Source organism: Telmatherina bonti, assembly GCF_933228915.1.
Source record: "Telmatherina bonti genome assembly, chromosome: 5".
Taxonomy (NCBI): Eukaryota; Metazoa; Chordata; class Actinopteri; order Atheriniformes; family Telmatherinidae; genus Telmatherina; species Telmatherina bonti.
The window spans coordinates 31,037,923-31,059,017 of NC_136623.1; the positions used below are offsets into that span (position 1 = coordinate 31,037,923).

At 41.7% G+C, this 21,095-nt stretch overlaps 1 protein-coding gene across 1 annotated transcript in view; it reads left to right on the forward strand.

The window, feature by feature from the left end:
- Window positions 1–21,095, forward strand: part of LOC306756167 (nuclear factor of activated T-cells, cytoplasmic 1-like) — a 62,673-nt gene that overhangs the window by 23,597 nt on the left and 17,981 nt on the right. Inside the window, exons 7-9 of the mRNA XM_079240841.1 lie at window positions 5,693–5,748; window positions 8,969–9,101; window positions 15,737–16,402. Of these exons, the coding sequence (XP_079096967.1) occupies window positions 5,693–5,748; window positions 8,969–9,101; window positions 15,737–16,402 (855 nt within the window). The remainder of the gene's footprint in view (window positions 1–5,692; window positions 5,749–8,968; window positions 9,102–15,736; window positions 16,403–21,095) is intronic.

Genomic DNA, 21,095 nt, shown 5'->3' on the forward strand with positions numbered 1-21,095 from the left:
TTTGCCTTTTGCCAGGCAGTGCATATAGAAGCACATTTGCAAGGAACATAAACAACTGCTAGACATGCATGATTCCTTTAAACCCTCTGTCATGTCAAATCAACATGTCTTTCAGTTTGCCTGCATTAATCTGTAACTTTTTCTCTGCCACTTGAACTGCCATTCCCAGTATCAAACGAGCAGAGCCCTTCATTGTTATCACAGTGGAGAACCTCAATGCACCTTGAAAAATAATTACTTCTACTTTTTAAATGCCACATCCATCCCCAATGTTCCCCTCTGTCACCCACAGGATAGCTGATGCAAACTCTGCGCATCCACTGCATGTGCATCTGTGTCTGCTGTTGTGCATGTGTACCCTCTGAAGCTGCTAGCCTGCGGGCCTGTTTTTGTTGTTCGGTAGGAAGTGTTTTCAGTGAGTCATCCACAAAGGATTCCCTGCAGAGGAGTGAAACGGAAAAGATAAGATCCCAAGATTGTATATGGAGAGCGCAGGGCTTCCTTAGAAAGACTAGAGCTCGTGGACTGCATCGTTAAGCTAATACTTCTTTAGCATAAGGCTACTGTTGAGTCTTGTTTAAGTGTAGGATCAGTTTCTACTTGTCGCTGCCAAAGATTTATCAGATTTTCAACACTATCTCATTTCTGATCATCAGATTATTGAATATTACTGTTTTCTCAATTTTTTTTTTTTTTTTTGTTCATTGCAGACCGTATAGTAAAAGATATCAGGTGAATCAGACTGTCGCTAATTAATAATAGACTGAAGAGCTCTCCTTTTTTTTTCACAATGAAAACATTCTTTTGTCCTCACTGACAGGTATTCTTAACAGGCCTTGTCATATTTTTCCCCTGCTGGGAACAGTTGTACCTTTTAAAAAGCCACAACGTTGGCGGATCTGAGACTTTCCATCTTCTTTTGCATTGTTGTGCTTGAATCAATTTTTCTGTTATTTCTGTTATGTGTATATGTTTCGTGTCAGTGTTGCAGTTTGCCCAAACCTCTCTTTTGGCACAGCAGTAGGGAGACATACCTGACGCACCTATTGCAGTGTGTGTTCTGGCTTGCCCTGCTTTCCATGGGTGGAATCAGTGCTAGAGGCAGGGAAAATAGAGACAGACAGACAAACAGAGAGAAAGAGAGAGAGAGAGAGAGGGATGGGGAAAGCCTGCCCTCTGACTCAGAGGGGAGGTGAGGGAATTCCCTGGTGAGCTGGATAGTTTTTACATCTGGTCTGATTGGAGTATTGCCTGGAGCTCAGCAGCGCCACACAGCCTAGTCTGTACCAGGATGAAATCGAGTCTTTTCCACATCTTCTCCTGGCTTCAGATAGAATTCTGAGCTGCAGTTTTAGCTGTATCTGCATTGTCTGTAAAATTAAGATTCTCAGCCTATTACAACAGGCTTTGATTATTAATATTCTTGTGAGAAGAAGCCTCTGCAGCAGGCTGAAATGTTTAGATTTTCACAGTTCAAGGAGCCCAGTCTTTACAGTATGATATGAATTGTTAAAGTTGAATCAAGGACTGTTTATACCTTATGTCAATGCTTCTGCCATGAGCAAGTTTAAACATCAGTAATGCTTGTCATGTGTTGTGTTTCTAACATATGTCTAGACTATCTTTTAGCATCCAGCAAGGATAAACTTTATAATATTTACAGTGTAGGGCCATTGGGAAATGGTCCACCTTCATCCCTGTTTCAGGCTGCAGATTTGCAAAATTGTTGTCTAATTCTATGGTTATATTGATGTTTAGGGCCACAATAGCCACATTGTATCTTGATTAGAATAATTTAAAAAGCTAGCTAGAAAAATTTAAAATATCCCCAAAAGCTTTACTATTTGGACAGAATGACAAAAATAAAAATAAATTGTCTGCATAGGTAGAAATCGAGATTAGTCTCTACATAGCTGAAATGTCTGAGAAATATTATTTGCACAATGGGCAACGTCAACCTGGAAAAACATTAGCAAGCAGAAGCTAGCAATGACTCTCTCCAACAGCTTTACTGGTAAGCTTTAAGCATGATGACCATGTCGACATGCATATTTTGTACATCTTTTGGTGTCATATTTGACATATTTGCATACATAGATGAAAGGTTGCAGCCGAAATTTTTAACAATTCAATGAAATATCTGACTCACTACAAATAATTATAGAGCAAAAAAGTGGATGATTGTTTAGGACTGGATGGGTCACTGCTAATGAATAGCAAACCAGAGCATACTCTTTGGAACGGGACATGCAACTGCACCATTAAATGAGTCATTTAGCTAGCTACACCTCTATTGTACAAATCTGTATTGTAAGAATGAGTAAAGCTCCCAACTTAAATGTATAGATTCCCTTGGAGTGTAAAGCATGGGTGTAGCGAATCCCTCTCACTTTTAAAGTTCAGATTTCATTCTGGAGACTTTGAAAAGTAATGAGGAGTAACCTCTACAAGACACCACGCTTACTGAAACAAAAAGCTGTGCTATGCTGCAGCACTGGGCACATCTATACATAAAAGCAGTCAGTTAATCATAGCATGAGTCCTGTGGCCTCCACCCTTTCCTAAGACTTGTCTTAACATGCTATATAAAGATTATCTTTTTAAATCAGTGAGCTACAACTATTCTCTCTGAGACAGGAATGAAATATTGTGCTTTTGTTATGGTAGGAATTACAATCTGTCTTGAAGAAATATGCCTCATTGCATTCCAACAGGGTGTTGAAGAGACCAACAAAACTTAAAAAATAAGCCTCTAAACTGCATTTCTTTTCTTAATATGGTTAATTTCAGGATTTGACATTATAGGTCTTGCTGTGACCTTTGCTAGACTTTTTAAAACGGCAAAACACTATTTTTAGAGCAGACTGCTTTGATGTCTTGTGAATGAAACACCCTCAGCAGATCCTGTGTGAATGTGCAAGTCTGGGTGATCCTTCAGTCATCAGTCTAAATCTTTAGATCATCATCAGACTGAATGCCACACAGCTGGACTAGTGATAAAAGGATGAAACTTCATTCCTCTGATAGCCGTCCTTCTCAGCCTGTACAACCACAGGTCATGTCCGCTCATGCTTTCCCTGTTTTACACCCAGAATAACTCACTTCCCGGCTATAAACCCATCATAAATCTACTGTCGGGTCATAATTTATACAGAAACCTCTCAATCTGAAGCAGACCCACATTTCTCCAGTTTCACCAGTTTTCAGATTGGCAGAGGCCAGGTGCTTCTGAGGAGAAAGCAGCTGTATTTCTGGGTTCAATCACTGAGAATCTCCTGGTTGACCTCACTGGCTTCGCTTCTTCACTGATTGCTGTGAAAACGAGTGTAAAATTTACTGAAGCATTTCTTTCAAAGCAACAGCAGCAGAAAGGTAATAAAATGGAAAATGAACTTGAGATATGTAAACAGGAAAAAGAGAAAAATGCTCCTTAAAATCATCTCTAGAAAAGAGACTGCAAAATACATCTGGGTTGTTTCACAAGACAGCCTCCGCAATTAGGCATGTGAATCATATTTTCCATTCTCAAAAATCCTGAACTGAACTCTTTTTGCTAAGTTCTGTTGTGCACAAAACTGTTCTTTTTATTTATTTATTTATTTATTTTTGTAGAAGGAAACATCCCTACTGGCTGTCAGCATTAAAGACAAAAGAAGGGAAAGAGACAAGAACTGTGAGTTAATTAGGTCAGTCAAATCACCAGTCAGCTGTTGGGAGAGTCTGAAGCTGGAATCATTGGTGATGATTAAAATGTTTGTTTGCAGTTGGCAATTAGTTTACACCAGGTGGAGTGTCTACTTTCTGCTCATTAAACAAAACTTCAGTCAATGAAAATATGACAAATGAGCAGTTTGTTTGTGTGAGCTTTACTATGACAACAACAGGGTTGCCAGGTTGTAACTTGGTACACAGCATTATGTGTTGTCAAGAGCTGAACATGATGAGTCGAAGATGCCTCACCCCACGTGCTGTCTTAATTGCTCGATGAATGAGTATGTTGTGCTGGTTGTCTGGTGCTAGTCTTTGTGGATCTCATTTGCACGTGTGACTCATGTAAAGCAGTACAGAGACTGCTGGTTTACCTTTTAAGCACAAAGCCTAAAAATAAGCATTCCCATGTCCATTTATTTATCCATTTACCTGAGACAGGATTATGCCGAGGCCACTTCAATCCCAGCTATATGCCATCTATTGTTTTGTGCTTCCCCATCTTACAATTAAAGCAGAGGACCAGAACAAAGGTGAAGGATATTGCGGTTGTGTGTGTGCACATCTGCATCTGTTTGTGTGCATTATGTGTGGGTGGAAGTTGGTTAAATGAGGAGGTGTTGTCGGGAACAGAAGCATTTTGCAGATGTTGCAGGGAAGGAGAGAATGGAAAGTCCTGTGGTTATCGCTTGTACGACCTGCAACGGTACACCACAGGTGACGCCATCCCAATCCAGCCAGTTTTACATTTATTAACGCTGATAGGAAAATCCAGAATAATGGATAAAAGGTGCTTTAGGTGAGAGAAAAGATCAAAAGCAAAAGCAGAGAGAGAAACAGATGAAAATTTTGAAAAACATGTTTACTAGGGGAGCTTGGGGTTGACATCGTGGTCTAAGGTTTCCCTCTTGGAGAGTCTCCCAGAGCGGAGGCGGGTGAGATTCCCTCTTGGTTCCTCTAGACGTAACATGAGGAACACTCATCTCTTTCTCTCAGCATTGCTCTGACCTTCTCTCTGTCTGCGCTCTCTCTAATTGCCCTTCCATGCTCTGTTAAACTTTTTATCATTGCTTTTGCATCTCAGTCACCTGCCATGTGCACAGAATCATAGCTCTGCTCCATGACCTTTCTGTGGGCACAACTCAGGAAGAAAGTTTTCTTCATATTCACATCCGATTTCCCCAAGTTCAAATAGAAACCTCTTATCTGATCTCTCCCCCGTCTGTTTTTCTCCTCTGTCATCTTTAATAAGACGATTTTGGAAAAATATGTCAACTGATAATAAAGCTTCCCACCCGCCCCCACTGCAACATCTCACCAATAATAAGCTAACCGTGACTGGAATCCTTTACTCTTTCACTCACCACATGATGTGAAAAACATCATGCTTTTGGAAAAAGAACACAGGTTTTTACTTCTTCCAGAGCTGCTGGACTTCTGCTATCACTACTCTGATTATCTTATCTGATGCTTCTCTGTCTCTAAAACAAAGTGCAACTTTTAAAGCACGTTTATGGTTGTATTCATACTGGAGGCTGCTTCTTCAATTTACAAACCTGCCTCACATAATGTGCAACAGAAACAAAGACTGCACTGTCACCTCACTTTCTGACAGATGTAATGACTCATTGGTTCAAAAAATTAAGGCCAAAAAAAAAAAAAAAAAAAAAGGGCACTGTGGTCTGTGTTGATTGACCTAACAGAACTCGCAACGTCTGTTGGTGTGGCTGAAAAAAACGAGAAAACGCAAAGAATGCGAGCTGAGCTTCTGCAGACCCCTAACAGCTGTGGGAGCTCCTTTGACATCTACAGCATTGCAACGACGGAAACCTCTTGACCTCAAATGAATGTGTGTGTGTGTGTGTATATATATATATAAATATATATATATATATATATATATATATACACTAAACTTCATGTTAGACCTTAAAACCTGAAAGCATAATCATTTTTTTGTGTGTGTGTGTGTTTGTGTCAATAGATGGGCATCACCTGTGGGAGACTGAAGCCAAAGTTGACAAGGACTCCGTCAAATCTGTAAGTGCTTCTCACAGACATGATTTATTGGAAATTCTCCTGCGTCTTCATCCCCCCCCCTCGACCGTCCCTCTGAGACTTTTCTCTTTCTTCTATCTCCTCCTCATCTGTCCCATGTAATGATGTAACCCTTGCTAAGGTATTACAAATTGAAACACAGACATCGGTGATGAGCCGATGCAATCCTAAATGGAATTTTCACAAAATCTCTTTGCTCTCGTGGAGGTAAACACAGGCGGTCGGATCTTTGCTTGAAAACCCAGCCAGGGATTACGAAACAGAGGCATGAATATACATACACACACACACACGCACACAAACACAGTCTCATGCCACGGCATGGCCAGACGTTTAGTTCATGCAGCGTTGTGGTGAATTGGGCTTAAACACCTCATCTGTGCCGGGATCGTGCAGCTGAGTGTGGCTCACACCCCTGCTTTCTACCTGCTGCTTTTCATGAAGGCCATAAAAACAAAATAAACCAGTGCGCTCATTTTTACTGACGCTCAGACACACGTTGGGATTGTGCTAATATAAAACCAACCAAAAAGGAATTGTCAACACCAGTAATGAAGCAAATGTTGTTCTTCGTGTCACAAGCTTCTTGAGCTCTGGAGTTAATTAAGTTTTCATCGAAGTTCGTTCGGTCTGCTTTAAGAGTGGAGACTCCAGCACGGGGCCTTTGAAAACCTGTTTGTTTGTGCAGCATGACAGTATGTTTTGAATTGCTGATGCCTTTCATCAGCGGCATTTCATCCTCCCCACCCCACCCCCTTACCTCTTTGTAAACCAACTGAGGCAGTTTACACTGGCAAGTCCTCTAAAATAAAACATGTACACCCTGCAGCCTGAAGATGTTTTTCTTCTTCTTGCTTTTATTTAAGGTAGATATTGCGGTTGCATCAAGCGAGTAAAATGTACGGAGATGCCTAATTGTTTCTAGATGTAACTGTTGAGCTGTAATGGAGTCCAAGATGCTAGTAAATAGGTGAGTGTGCAAGGCTTGAATGGTGGTGATGGTAAAGCGAAGCAACATTGATCAGAACTATTATAATATACATATTTCTAAATATAATACATAGTGTGGTACAGCAATAGAGCCATGTGCTTCTTCTGTCAGTTGCAACCAGGCAGCTTTAAGCTAATCCAGTCTGCCTGCTTGGCTGTGGTGTTTTATTGGTGTCCAGAGTGTTCTAACCTTGGGTGGTTGGGACTGAGAGGGAAAGCCATGTGCTCACATGCATTTAACACACTCGATCAGCCACCTGCAATTCCCTTGTCATCATCTGGAAGGCAGACTGACGGTGAGCTCACCTTCAACCACCCCTCCCACCCGCTTTCCTCCAACCACAGGGATGACCGACAAAAACCTGCTTCCTGACAGAGTTCCAGGCTATAGTGGGGAGGCCCTCATGAGAGTGACAGCAATCCCAGGAATTAGAAGCAAACACCCTGACAAATTTCACCATTTTTCCCTGTCAAAGTTAAAGCAGTCAAAAGTTCATATCCGTCCAGACTTGCTTTGGCCTAGCGGCGTGGGTAAAGGGAACAGTCGACCCCTCCCATAGAAGGAACGGCTGTGCAAACAAATAAGCCGGCCTCTCTTCTCCTGTGCTGCACAGGGAAAAAAAGCTAAAGCCCCCAGGGTTTTCCTCAGAGACAAACATGGGCAGTGGACCAACCTCATGGGTCCCACTACCGCATCTACACAGTCCAGACATACTCATTTAGGCCAGGTCCCCCCCAAGCCTCTTGGAAGCAGTCCTAATTTCAGGTGAGCTGAAAAATAAACATAGCTGTTGATTATCTTCTCAACCCTCCTGGGCTCAGTGTATTACACTGTAACCTTCTGAAGAGGAGCCAAACTAAAATACCATTTTAATTTCCAATAAAGACTCCATCATTGCAAAGATGCAACAATTTCTAACGAAATCTGGAAAAATTGGACGTAAAAGTTATATTAGCAGGTAGCAGCAGCAATTAAATACATTCCTTGTGTCTTCTTCTGTTTTGGTTGCATATGAACTATACTGCTCAACATTACCCCCTTGGTTCCTGGTAGTATCACTCAGTTTGCCCTGTCAAGATACTGATCCACATGGACTCCAAAAACAGACCAAATTATGTACATAAATAATGCAGATGACAAACAAAATGCTCCGTATCTGTCTTTGGCATGGATCAAAATGGCTTTAAGAGTGACTCATTAGTTTGCTGAAATACCTTTAGCCACATTACCTAAAAGTTTTGCACTTGCTTATTGCTCCGGTTTGTGGTGTTTGCTCATGAACAGGTCTCTTAAGGTCCCACCAGAGCATTTAAATGTCATTGATGTCTGGAGTTTGAGTCGGTCATTGAACACTTTTTTTTATGTTTTTCAGTCACTCATATGTAGATTTGCTGATTTGTTGGCATCATTGTTTTGTTGTATGACCCAGTTTTTCCAAGCTGTGGCTGCCAGACTGATGGTCTCTCATTTGAATATTGATTCTGGTTTAAAGAGGAGTCCTTGGTTGGCTTAATGACTGCAAGGTGGCCAGGGACCTCCACCAGCATGCTTGACAGTTGGTGTAAGATGTTGGTGCTGAGTTTCACCACATTTAGGAGCCAAGGCACATGAGCAAACTTTTCACTTTCATGTCTTTTCAAAGGACATTAATGGAACAGGTCTCATGTGTATGTAAGATGCAACACTGCAAACCAAAGTTGTGCTGCCATGTTACTTGTAGAGAGATGAGTTTTCCTACAGGCATATTTTTTTTAGCAGGGCAACTTGTCTGTCCTCGTCTTTAACCTATAACATTCCCTATGCATAAAAGTGTAGAGACTAAAATGCCTCTTTGTTTGGTTACTTTTTGTTTCTTTTGCAGTTTCTCTTAGCAGTTCATAGTCTGCATTGGGCTGAACTTAGAGGGACATACAGTCTGGGGAACACTGGCTGCTGACTTGAATGTTTCCCACTTGTGAAAATTTGTTCTCACTGCAGAACAATGAACTCAAAATTGTTTGAAAAAGCTCTTAAAATCCTGCCCAGATCTACGATCAGAAACAAATTCTTCTCCAAGATCATTGCTGATGTCTTTCTTCTATGGTATTGTGTTCCCACGCACCTGAATGCTTTACTCCATCAGACTAGCAAGCTTACAGCTTTTATAGAGCTTTTAATCAAGTGAATTTCAACTTATTTTATGTTTTGTTTTTTTTTTTTATTTTAATTCAGAGTACTCTCGTTGTGGAGATCCCACCATACAGAAACCAGAGAATATCCAGCCCTGTGTCGGTTAACTTCTATGTCTGCAACGGCAAGAGGAAGAGGAGTCAGTACCAGCGCTTCACCTACTTGCCTCCAAATGGTAATCATCAGCTTAATCTTTATGTTAACATTGACTCTAAAACACATGTATGCTTTTTTCAAGCTGAACTATCTGCACTCATCATTTGGAGTATTTCTATAGGTCTTAACATCCACACACTGCCGTTTCACTTTGCTGTCAACATGCCATGTGGAATTTGTAGTCAATTTTGGTGGATGTTCCTGACATCCTGACTGGTAACACATGCCTGCATTCTATGAGTGAGAGCAGAAGATGTGAGGGGTGTTTATTCTGCAGTTAAACCGCGTTCCCCAGCCGTGAGGTATACCTGCTGAGTGATAGAGCCTCCGAGTGCTGTCGATGTAGACAAGTCAATCTCCCAGGGACCTGACTTTCACAGCCTGCCTCACACAATACCTCCCTGGTTCACTAACACACCAAACTGACAAACTAAACTGACAAAAAACTGACAAAAAAACATGCAGGCACACACACATCCCACCAGTCATTCAAGTAGCGACCCGAAAAGTAGGGATCACTTTTCTGTGTGCTTATCATGCACCCCTGGCCTCAGTGTTTATAGACGGCTTTCATATTGGAATCTGAAGAATGAATTGGTGTTTTGAGATGAGTTCAGCTTCGAAATTACACAAAACCTAGTTGCCTCCCTCACAAGACACAGGTAAAAGCTCTGAGAGGTATAAGCCATACCAGACTACTTCAGAGCTTCTAAAGACATTAAATGAAACCTCTAGCTTTAAAAACTGTGGTTGGTGAAAGCAGTTTGGGTGATGCTCCAAAACGTTTATGCTGGTTTAGGGGTCCCAGCCCGCATCTACACATTTCTTAGACTTGCATGATGATAACAAGTGGAATCCATTAGATCAAAACAATGGTATCTTGTTTTCATTGATCAGTGCCTAATGGTTCTAATGCCTCAGGGAAAGTCTACAGTGTGTTTTAAGTCTACAGCTGTTAATAAGATGTGACATTTACCTTATCAGCAGATGTATTTATGGGCATAGGAGCTAAGTGATCATGATTTTGGATGAGGCAAGGCATGGCCCTGTTTGGAGTTGCCTGATTATGAGATGAACAAATGGATTGAGGGTAACTAGAAGTAGCAGTGGCCATACGTATATAGACTATCCATTTCATATACTCTACATGCACAATGGCAGAGACAGACAGAGATATGAGGCTTCTCAGCCTCCACCATGACCATCTCTTAGTCATTTCCCTGAATGTAAACACAGCTCTAATTAAAAGATGGCTCGTTGTGCTCTCTTTTGCTGCCAAGTAAACCACAAGCACAGTGTGGACCACACAAGCAGGGCCAATGTCTTCTCAAAGATGCATAATTAACTCACAAGTGTTACAGCCAAAGAGACCAGGAATCACATACTTGAAGTATTTGGAGATTTTCCATTATTTTTCAAGCACACATTAAAACGTGCACCCTGAATATTAAAAAAAAAAAAACAGTCAGTCACTGACAGATCAAAGAGTCAAGTTTAACAACTGCGCTGGGCAAGAGCTGACTGTAATTTCCCATACTACTTGAAATAAAAAAATATACAATGACAAATAGATTTTATAACTTTAAATTAGGCTAATTTATAATTGTAGTGTTGTCTACCACAGTTTAGAAACAGAAAGCAAAATAACTTTTTTGTGAATGAAATCAGCAATAGATTTAAAATAGGAATTTATAAAGGTTCAAATCAGCAAGAACAGAACTTTGATGATGATGATGGATATAGTAGTTTCATGGTTTCAGTACATCGTCAGGAAAAGAGGAAATCCTAGTGAGCTGTTTGCATTCGCAGGTTTTACTGTGTGTTTGTGTGTCAACAGTGAGTAAAACAACAAACACTTTGGCCAGGTACTCGGAGCAGAATGGGGAGGAAGACACCCACGGTTTCACTCTCACACACACACACACACACATTTGTCAACACATTTTTTTTTCTTGCGTGTATGAAAAGACTCATCTGGCTTCATGTCCCACTTCAAGCACAGTTGTGGTTGGTGACGTTGTTTAGAGAGGACATTTCTTTCACACTCTACTGTCTGCTCGTCTATAAAAAGGCAAACCCAACTCTTAAAATAACCAACTTGTTTTAAATAGCGGAAGGATGAAGCAAAGACTCACACAGATGCTAAAAACCACCTTTATTTTCCATTTGGGTCATGTGACCACCTTGTTGTTTCTTTCAGGGAAAACATTGTTAGCACTGCTGCTGACATTAAAGCCTGCGTTTAAACAACTAAATAAATCAGAACTAAAACGCTTTTAGAAATAACAACAAAAAAATTGCATACAATGTTCCCTCTCCATTTAAGATTTCAATAGATTACATTGTTTCAGACTTGTAAACAGATTCTGTCACCTCTCAGGCTCACCCTTCTTCCTGCATGAATGCTAACTTTTTTTTTTTTACTCTGTGGTGGAAACAAAGTTGTCTCACTCAAAGTGCCTTACAGACATAGATGAACTTCTGTGATATGAGTGGACGAGTGCTTTAAACCTGCTGAGACACTGCCATAGTAATGCATGGAAAGTGAACCAGGACTTCAGCCTCATATATACAGTCCCTTTGAAATTTCTCAGTAACACTACATATGTCAGCAAGCCCAGAGGTGGGGTGTGTGTGAACAAACAGAATCCCTTATTTTGCTTATCTTCTTTGCTTTATCTTCCAGAAAATCTGAGAAATTTCCTAAAATGCAATACAAAGTTCTAAGACTTTTCTTTTTCATTTTTTAAAAACTTTAACTTACCAACTGTATCATATTAATTTTAAAAAAAAAAGACCATATGACAGCAACATCAGGCAAAAACAAAAGTGAGAGGAAGGCAAAAAAGAAAAGCAAAGACAGAAAAGTTTATGGCATTTGCAAGTAACTTTATTTTTGGAGTTTCTTCAGCAGATTAATTGGTATCTGATGAGGGTGTCAAGATTGGGTATAAAAGGAGCAGCCAATAACAACTTGATCTTTCCAAGCAAGGATGAGTCATGATCTACTACTTATTGCAAAACTCAGAGTTTCAGTAACGTGCAGAAATGAAAAAAATCTATGCAACACACAACTTGTTTAACATCTAAAGCTTTTTAACATTTAAAAAGCTATTTTCGCTAAAAACAGTCTACTAATCTGAAATGTAATTTAAAACTTTATTATACAAGAATATAGTGATATATTCTTGTTTTTCTGGCACATTTTACATTGATATTAAGTAGGCAGACACTAAAGGAAAGTATGGCACATTATGAATAAGAGACACAAAAACAACAGCTATTACCTAAATCATAAAGAACATCTAAAATCTTTTATTCAACAAAAATTAACATTCAGTCCTCCTAAAGCCAACAGTAAATTTCCAAATTATTAATCATTACCATTAGAAGAAAGGATGATGTAGTACATTTGTAAACAGGCCTCCCTTCAAACACATTGTGTGTCATGGTGGAATAAAGGTTCCACTTTTTCCCAAATATGGACAAATTGACTACCAGTTTTGCAGTTAATTTCACTTATAAAAACCTTTATGTTGATTAGCTTTTTTTTTTTTTTTTGCTTTACAAAAAACATAAATGTTATCTTTGTGTGAAATATGCTAAAGGTGAATTCATGAGAATACATAACAGCTGAGTCAGTTATGTCAATGTTTAACTGCCAAAAAGGAAAATAATAATTGAATCAAGAAAATGTTCCCAGTTAAGATCTATCATCAGTAGCTTTTGTGGTTCTGGCCGAAGTGCTCAACCATGATGTTGAGATGCAGATACAACTTTTGTCTGGCTTCTAGAATGAGCCTTCCTTTTCCAAGTTTCCTTCCAATCATTCTTGCGTGAGTTGAGACGTGACGTGTTGTTCCTTAAATAAGAAACAGTTTTCACTAACCACATTAAACAACAAACGCCAAAAAAGTTCTGGCAATGACGGAAGCTCAGGCGAAGAGCTTCTCGGAACCCCTTCGTTTTTACAGGCCGTTTGGAGATTCCTCTGAAATATCAAGTTCTATTCTTAACACAATAGAGTGCAACCACCCCCATCCCCACCCCATTTTGGGTCGACATTTGAGGGAGAACAGCCCAAAACATGTGCTATGACACATACAGGAAAAGTTAATGAACCAGACATTGTTCTTTTTTTCCTTTGTAGGAATTTGCACAATCATGCTATTCCAGAAATTGTATAATGACAAACATGTGTCTTTTGACCGAACAGTTTTGAGCTTTGCCAGACTCATCTGCAGTATACTGAAGCCCACAGTAGGCTGGGTGACCAGATTGCTTACGCAGTGGGAGATGGTGCACAAGGTAACCTGGAGGTAATGAACTACCACCTGCTCCATTATAAATGTGGAGCAGGTCCATGTCAATTGGGGGAAAAAAAAAAAAATACAAGAATTTTTTGCATCCCGCTTACTGAATTGTCCAAAATACAAATGGTTCAAGGAGACAATTTACCATTGCTAATGAAATAGAGTTAGATATACTCATCTATGCCCCCTTTCCCATTCTCTTCAGAAGAAAGAAGTGATCTGTACCTAGATCACGCCTGATCAAACTAACACAAGGAGACAGCTGGGTATAGAGCCAGAGAGGGAGAGAAAACCATGTGCAGAATATCAGGACTGTCTGTGAGCCATAACCCACAGCTTGAGAGGAAATAGAAGCCAACTGAAGTTGGAACTCGCCTGGTGAATCTATTTACTCAACTCACACACACAGGTTCACAAATGGCTAACGATGGAGGGGAGATCTCAGTATATATATCTGTAGCTGTGGCAGAGAAATCTCATCAAAGAAAAGAAGTAACTGTATTTTGAATAATTAAATTAAAATAGTTTTAATATCAATTGCCTAATTAAATGAGTTGGTATAAATTCTAAATAACTAAATTCTAAATAACTAAATAACAACTGTCATCTATGTTCCCAGTTCAACCTTAAAGTCATAAAACTGGTTTGGAAAACTATATGTTGTAATATTTTTCCCTCATTTTGCTCAAAGGAAACCTTTTATGCATGTGCATCAGTAAATATGTCTTTAGGTCCCATCAAGCTTGATGACAATGTACGACTGTATTTGTTTTAAGGACTTTCATTACAAAAACAAAGTAGTCAAACTGTGCTTCAACTTAAAGATAACAATCCAGTGCCTTAGTTGAAGCTAGAATGGTCACATTTTTATGATTTCCACATGACTATCATGACATCACTTTCTGGCTCTTTAGTCCTCTGTTAGCCATTCAAACTAATAAAGTAAAGAAAAAGGAAGACATTAAGAGAGGGGAAGTGGCTGTGGATGTATTATAACCATGTGACTTCTCTCGTTGCTCCCCTGGCTTTCGATCGGAGCCTAGTGCATCATGGGATTTGCCTTACAATGCTCCCCCAGAAACCCGTCCAGGTCCCTGGGCTCTTGAAGCAGACATGGCTGACGTAAATGTGCTCCCTGCTGCGTTATCACTCCACCACAGCTCAGCACCACAGAGGCAACGAGAGTGATTAATGGCTCTTCCAATCCATCTTAAAAAAAAAATAACACACTGAAAAACAGCCCATCTTTCATAGGACACACTCACGCTTCATTTGCACTCTTTGTTGTCGCGATCGCTTAATGGTTCTGTTATGGACAAAATCAAATAGTTTAGACATACAATTAATTCACACTGACAACTGCAGCACGTTGGGTAAATGTCACTTAGAGCAAGCTTAGCCAAAGAACTTTTTTTCATGCTTGGCATCAAACGCTTACCACACCCATTAACACATTTTAACAGTGTGTAGAAATAGAAACAGTATGTCCATTGTGACTCCGAATACTTTGTTATGCTTCGGGGTATCTTAACGCCAGCCCGTTAGTTTTGCGCTGGCTCAGTCTGTGCATACGTACTTCTATAATAACTCAGCAGAGACCTTGTTAATGTGGACCTCTCTACATCTTGCAGCCCACTCTACATATGCACCTCGGTTTTTTGATCGCATTGACACTCTGCACCGGATGAGAAATTCAAAGAGAGAAGGCAGGATGATCAAGTAGGGTCACTGCACTCTCCTGCATTAGCTGAGGTCTCATGCTCCTGAAACCACAGGCTCAGCTCGGCAGCCTCTTAAGAAGCTCAGGCAGCCTAATCAAAATCAAATCATCTCCTTTTTTCACTCTCCCCCCTATCTTTTGGCCCTGAGAGAAACAATTACTCCGAGAGTGTGTAGGAAACCTGGGGGTCCAGGGCTCCTCTAGCAGCAGGAGCAGCACCAGCAGCAGTCCAGTGCTTTAAAGTACTTTTATTGGATATCAGAGCTGGAGGAGAGTCCAAAGAAAATAGGTCTTATTCATTATTAGAGCCAGCTGTGGCTTTCCACACTGATGATTCATCCATTTTTCTTCCCCCTCCCTGTGTTTTTTTATTTTTTCATCGGGTGGCTAAGATGGGTGGTAGTGGGGAGGTGTGAAGGTTCCTCTGTGAAGATTCAGCCAAGTTGAAACTCAGCCTGTATCCACTGGTTGTTGTTTGTTTGGATTATAGAAGGTACTACGGTCGTAATTGTGTCTGCCCACCTCTCTCACTCAAGCACGTACTGCGCCACGTGGCTTCTTTGCAATTTTTTTTTTTTTTTAACATCTCCACCTTTCTTTCTGCTTTTTTTCCCCCTCCAGTGCCGATAATAAAGACAGAACCCAATGATGATTATGATTCTCTGGGGACTGTTGGGCTGTCCATGCATTCGAAGCCGTACTACGGCCAGCCCAGGCTCACTTCCATCATGCCTGTGGCCGATCCCGACAGCTGTCTTGTTGGTGGTTACCCTCCCTGCCCACCTTGCCATGCTGCCATTCCACCATCATCTCCCAGCTCCAGCCCTACCCTGCATGACCTCTCCCCTGTGGCATACAGCAAGTGCCTCCCTAGTAGCCCCACCCATGCAACACCGACAACTCCTGTGGTGCCCCCTATTCAGGAGATTCCAAACTGCCATAATCTTGCCCACTCAACATCACCAGATCACGACTCTTCTGTAGGGATGCTCCAGTCCCAGAGCAGCCCCAATCACCTCAACAGCCCAGCACACCATGGTTACCACCCTATCTATGCCAACAGCAGCCCCTCATCCTCACCAGTGTCCCACCCTTCTACTCCCAGTGGGCCTGCAGAGAGCCCGTTTGTTCAGGCCTACAGTCCCAGTCAGGCACAGGCAGCAGCCAGCTTAGCCCAGGCTGGAGGAAGTCCACCCAGCCTGCTACCTGAGGACTCCAGTCCCCCCTCAATGGCCATAACCATCAAGCAGGAGCCACAGGAACTGGACCAGATGTACCTAGATGATGGTAAGTGGGGTTTTTGCAGACAAAAAAGATAAATTTGACAAGATTTGACACATTTAGAATTTCTTGAATAAATAGATACTCATAACAATCTCAATACTCGTGCCAAAAATGTCTGTTTATGTAGCACATTGCATTTAACACATTTTGCTTATCTGCAACCACACCCTGCTGCACCTCTCAGTATTTCCTGATGAAACTCCGGTTGCAGATTTGCGTCACATTTGTTTAATTTTAGACCCAGCAGATTTATTTGCTTTTGGTCTAACATTCGGCCCAGCTTATGTTGTCCAAGTAGCTGCTGTACTTTAAAACGCCAAATTGCCATGATGGGATTTTGAAACAATCTGTCAAAACATCAGAGGGCTGAGGTCAGCTGGGGTGCAGCAGAACAAAAACAGTGGCACACGCGTAGAGAGCCAAACTGTTGACACAACCACTAATGAAGGAAGCAAAACAATGGGTAGGGGTTTCCTGAACCGAACCATTTTCCCCCCTATATTTATGGGAGGGATGCAGAGAGGCAAGAGGGAAAGGCTTTGTTTTCCCGTCTTCTCCCCACGGAGTCGACACCATGTGGCTGTCGTCATCAGGGGAGACTGCGGGGTCACTGGTCTCCCTCCGGCAATGAAACCAGTCACACCCAAGGGACCATATGGTTGGGTTTATTGCCTCCTGTGCCCATCTCGCATAATGTCTCGCGGGTCAGAAACCTGTTATCTGTATTAGCAGAGGCTTCACTTGTTATGATATACATTAATGGCCCAAATCACTGGCAAACTGCCAGTCTGAAATGCCAAAAACCCGGCTGCATCCTAATAGAGGTGGGGGGGGGACCCCTTTCACATTGAACTCAAAAATATCTCTTTTCCTGCACACCTTTTGTTTAGTAAGCTAATGTCACATGAATGTCTGTTTATGTGTGTGTGTGTGCTTGTGCTCTATCATGAGTTCTGTTTATTCGCTTTTCACTCAACAACTCAGATTGGAGACGTGATAGGCATGGGGGGGGGGGGGGGGACAACTGAATTTCAGTTGTCAGCATTTTTGTCAGTCTTGATGAGTCCCATTAGTCTTCATTTCATCAAGACTATACAGACAGGTCTGTTATCAGCTCCTCAAACACATTCTTTAGCCCGGCTACATTGTCTGGAAATGTCATTTGAATCGTCTCTGCACAGTTCAGATTTTTCCTCATTGTTTTTAATGGCCATGATGGGAAAAAGCTTCCATTTCTGTATTAATTGGATGAAGCGAAGCTACATTTTTCATTGTAAAAAGGCAGTTGAGTCTTTTTACACCAGCAGTATGAAGTAAAACCAAATGTTCAAAGCAGTGCTAATGCAACTAAAATCAGGTAATCTTGTTTATCTTCCCCACCACTCCATTCCCTGTCACTTTACGGGCTCAGGCTTCCTGCAGCCTGGTGGCCAAATGTATCTAGTCAGTGATTACAGTTGCATTAGAGACACAAAGGAATGCGTATTGATTGACCAAGGACAGTGAAGCAGCTCCTTGAAAACCTCAGCGTACTGCCGTTTTGCATCACCTAACGTCTGTGCGAGCATCTGCGGTGAGCTGCTGGAGACCCGGTAAGTGTGTGGTGGTAACAGCATACTGCAAAGGCATCTGCTGCTCCCAAGCACCTCAAATGAGCCCTAAGCTAAAATAAATAAGATCGGAAGGCAGCTCGCAGGGCGCCCCGCTCCCCCGTTCACACGCATTACGGCTGTATGTTAGAGAGTCAGCGCTCCATTAGCGAAGGAAGGCAAGCGGATGACCTCACCGCAGCGGCGGTGATTTAACGCCAGCCGTGTAGTAAAGCTCTCCTCCTCAGCAACCGGGGGGCCAGTGATTTGGAGTCTGCAGGAGAACACTTGATCTTCCCCAAGAGTGGTGCACCTCCCACGCTTGAACACTGAGGCCTCTGGCTCTCATCAGCCAAAGGAAATGTGTCTCTGTAGCCAGGCCCAGACTTTACACAGCCTCTGAGAAATCACTCAACTTATCAACGGTGAGCTACTGTACCGCTAGGAACTGGGTTACTATGCATGGAACCTTAAGTGTAAAGCCCCAGGACTGCCTTTGCAAACTGTTAAACTCTTCCCCTCACTGACATAGAAAAATCACTTGCTGGTGATTCTGGTATCTGTAAAGAGGCTTTATATGAAGCGTCAGATTGCTGTTGGAACACCCATTTTCACTCAGTGGCATGTTTGCTCTCGCCTGCCACAGTCTCACTTCTTTTAGCTGAAAGTAAAACCGCAGCATGGTTTAGGGAATGGAAGCAGAAAAGGATGAAACACCTTAACCCTGCTATAGACGACTATGCCTCGTTGCATTGTTGACTCACTGTCATAGTGGGGTTCATATAAAATCTACTCTGGGCCATGACTGACTTACTCACAGCCCCGTATCTGGATTTTACTAGCATGTGAAAGCTGGATAATGGCAGACAAATGACATCAGGGTATGTCAGCGTTTATGTTTGCCTTGTGAACCAAACTAATTAAATCTAGCAAATGGAAAGTTGAAGTGACAGCATGTTTTGTCAAATGTATTTTAGTAACAGTCCTGATGACATCATACCCCCCCCCCCCCCCCCCCCCCCTTGTCTTAAGTCTTAAGCAATCACTGACACACTGAATTTTAGGAAAAGCAGCCCAAATGAGGCTTTACAAAACATTGCATTGGAATGCTTTCCCTGGTGTTAATTGGAATTTTACCTTGGAAATGTGTGTGCTTGTGTGTTTCCAGCAGAAGCTGTGGCTGTCAGTATTGGCCATTTAAAGTTGACGTTGGGCGTCCTGTTGTATTAACTGTTGCTGTGATGGGTGATATCATGCAACACAGCTGAATGCAGCAGACGGCAAAGGAACTTGTGCTAATCAATGAGCCAGATTTCAACCAGCTGCCTCTCTGAGAAACAGAGGGCCCTTATTCCCCCCAAATAAAAAAACACTGAGCCCAACCCAAACACAAAATCCCCTCTGCCGATTTCTGACATTTGACATATGTGCACTGATTGCCTTATGTTGTTGGCTAGTTTACTTAGATTGTTTCCTGTTCGATTCAAGGTTGGTGCATCTGAAACTCTGCAAGCTTTGTTTCGTCTCGAACTGGAAACAGAATTATTGTGAATGTCTCTTTCCTCTTTGCTTCCTCCCAGCAAGATAAAAAGCATTCTAACCTTCCCGAGGATCTCCGTCCACCTTCCATGCCTCCAAAGGCGACTGAAGGCATTCCTCATGGAAACTTTTACACATCTTGGCACGTTGCCCAGACCCCAGGACTCTGCAAAAGACTCTGCAAAACCCCTAATGATGATTGAGAGCACGTCCACACCATGCTGAAAACATGCTGAGTCGCTAAATTGGAGTGTGCCGCAAGGCTGGGCTGGCTGGGTTTTGGAGGTGTGTGTGCCTGTGTGTGTGTGTGCCTGTGTGTGTGTGTGTGTGTTTGAGGGGTGGGGTGTTCATTAGTGTGCTGCTTGAAGTGTCTGATGGGACTCACTAAAGCAGGGCTGCCCCCTGTATCTGTAAACTGTAGTGTGTGTGTGTGTGTGTGTGTGTGTGTGTGCGCGCTTAGAAGCGGAAGTGCTATAAGTGACAGCGGGTGCTTTCACAACACTCCACCTCTGAACCTCTGGCCTTTAGGGAGCAGGTCAAGGTCCAGCTAATAGTGTGCAGAAAGGGAGGCTGTCTTGTGGTTAAGTGCAATGCCTAGAATGCAGTCTCCTTCCAGTTGTAGGGATATTGACAGGTACAAGAAAAAACGTGCTGGCTTTTTTATTATTTATGACTACAGAGAGGATGTGGACATTTTACTGTTGTTGTTATTGCTGCCTTCTCATATTAGGAGTCCTGTTTTCCTGGCAGCCTGTCTCATGGTGAGGTATAAGTAAAAGTTTGAGCTTCTTGAAGAAGTTTTATAGTCATGGGAAAAATTAATAGTCGGGTGCACTCTTGCATTTGCCTTTGAGAGTCATTGACTGCCTGAGCTGTGGATCAACAACTATACTTTTGGGATCAGGAATAGATTTGATTCAATTTTCTCTTATTAAGATTAAAAACTGTTACCTCTGCTGTGAGGATTAAGAAGCTTTGGCTCTTATTGCACATTATCTGATTCTACAGTCTTGTCTAAGCACTCAGAGGGGAGCGCGCAGTAGCAAGTATGGACATCTTCACAGCGCATTGTAAAGTTTTTGTTTTGTGATCAATTCAAAAGTCAAATATAAGACACTGGCATCTTATTTAATCTTCCAAACTAGTTATTTTTAATATAAGAAAAGTAAAACATGCCATATCATGGATAAATGATTAAAGAACCTTATCCATTCCTCAGTCAGCAAAATTATAAAGCAACCATAAGTTTACAATGAACGAGTTTAATCTGCCACATCATGTGGAAGGTGTGATGGTAGCTTGTTAAAGTGTCTCAACCTGACTCATGGGTTCTGACAATAATGGGAATGGATGCCAAGAGCCAAATCAAAGTAATTTCTTAAACCAAAATAGGATCTTGAACCAAACATGAACTGTAGGATGCAGATGGCCAGTAAAAAAAATCAAGCAATCAGACTGCTGTGCAGTCACAGTAGTCACAGCAATTCCTACAACAGCTCACAAAAAGACACTATTACCACAACACATTCATAACAGGGTTCACATAAGCCCCTCGTGAGAAGTGGGAT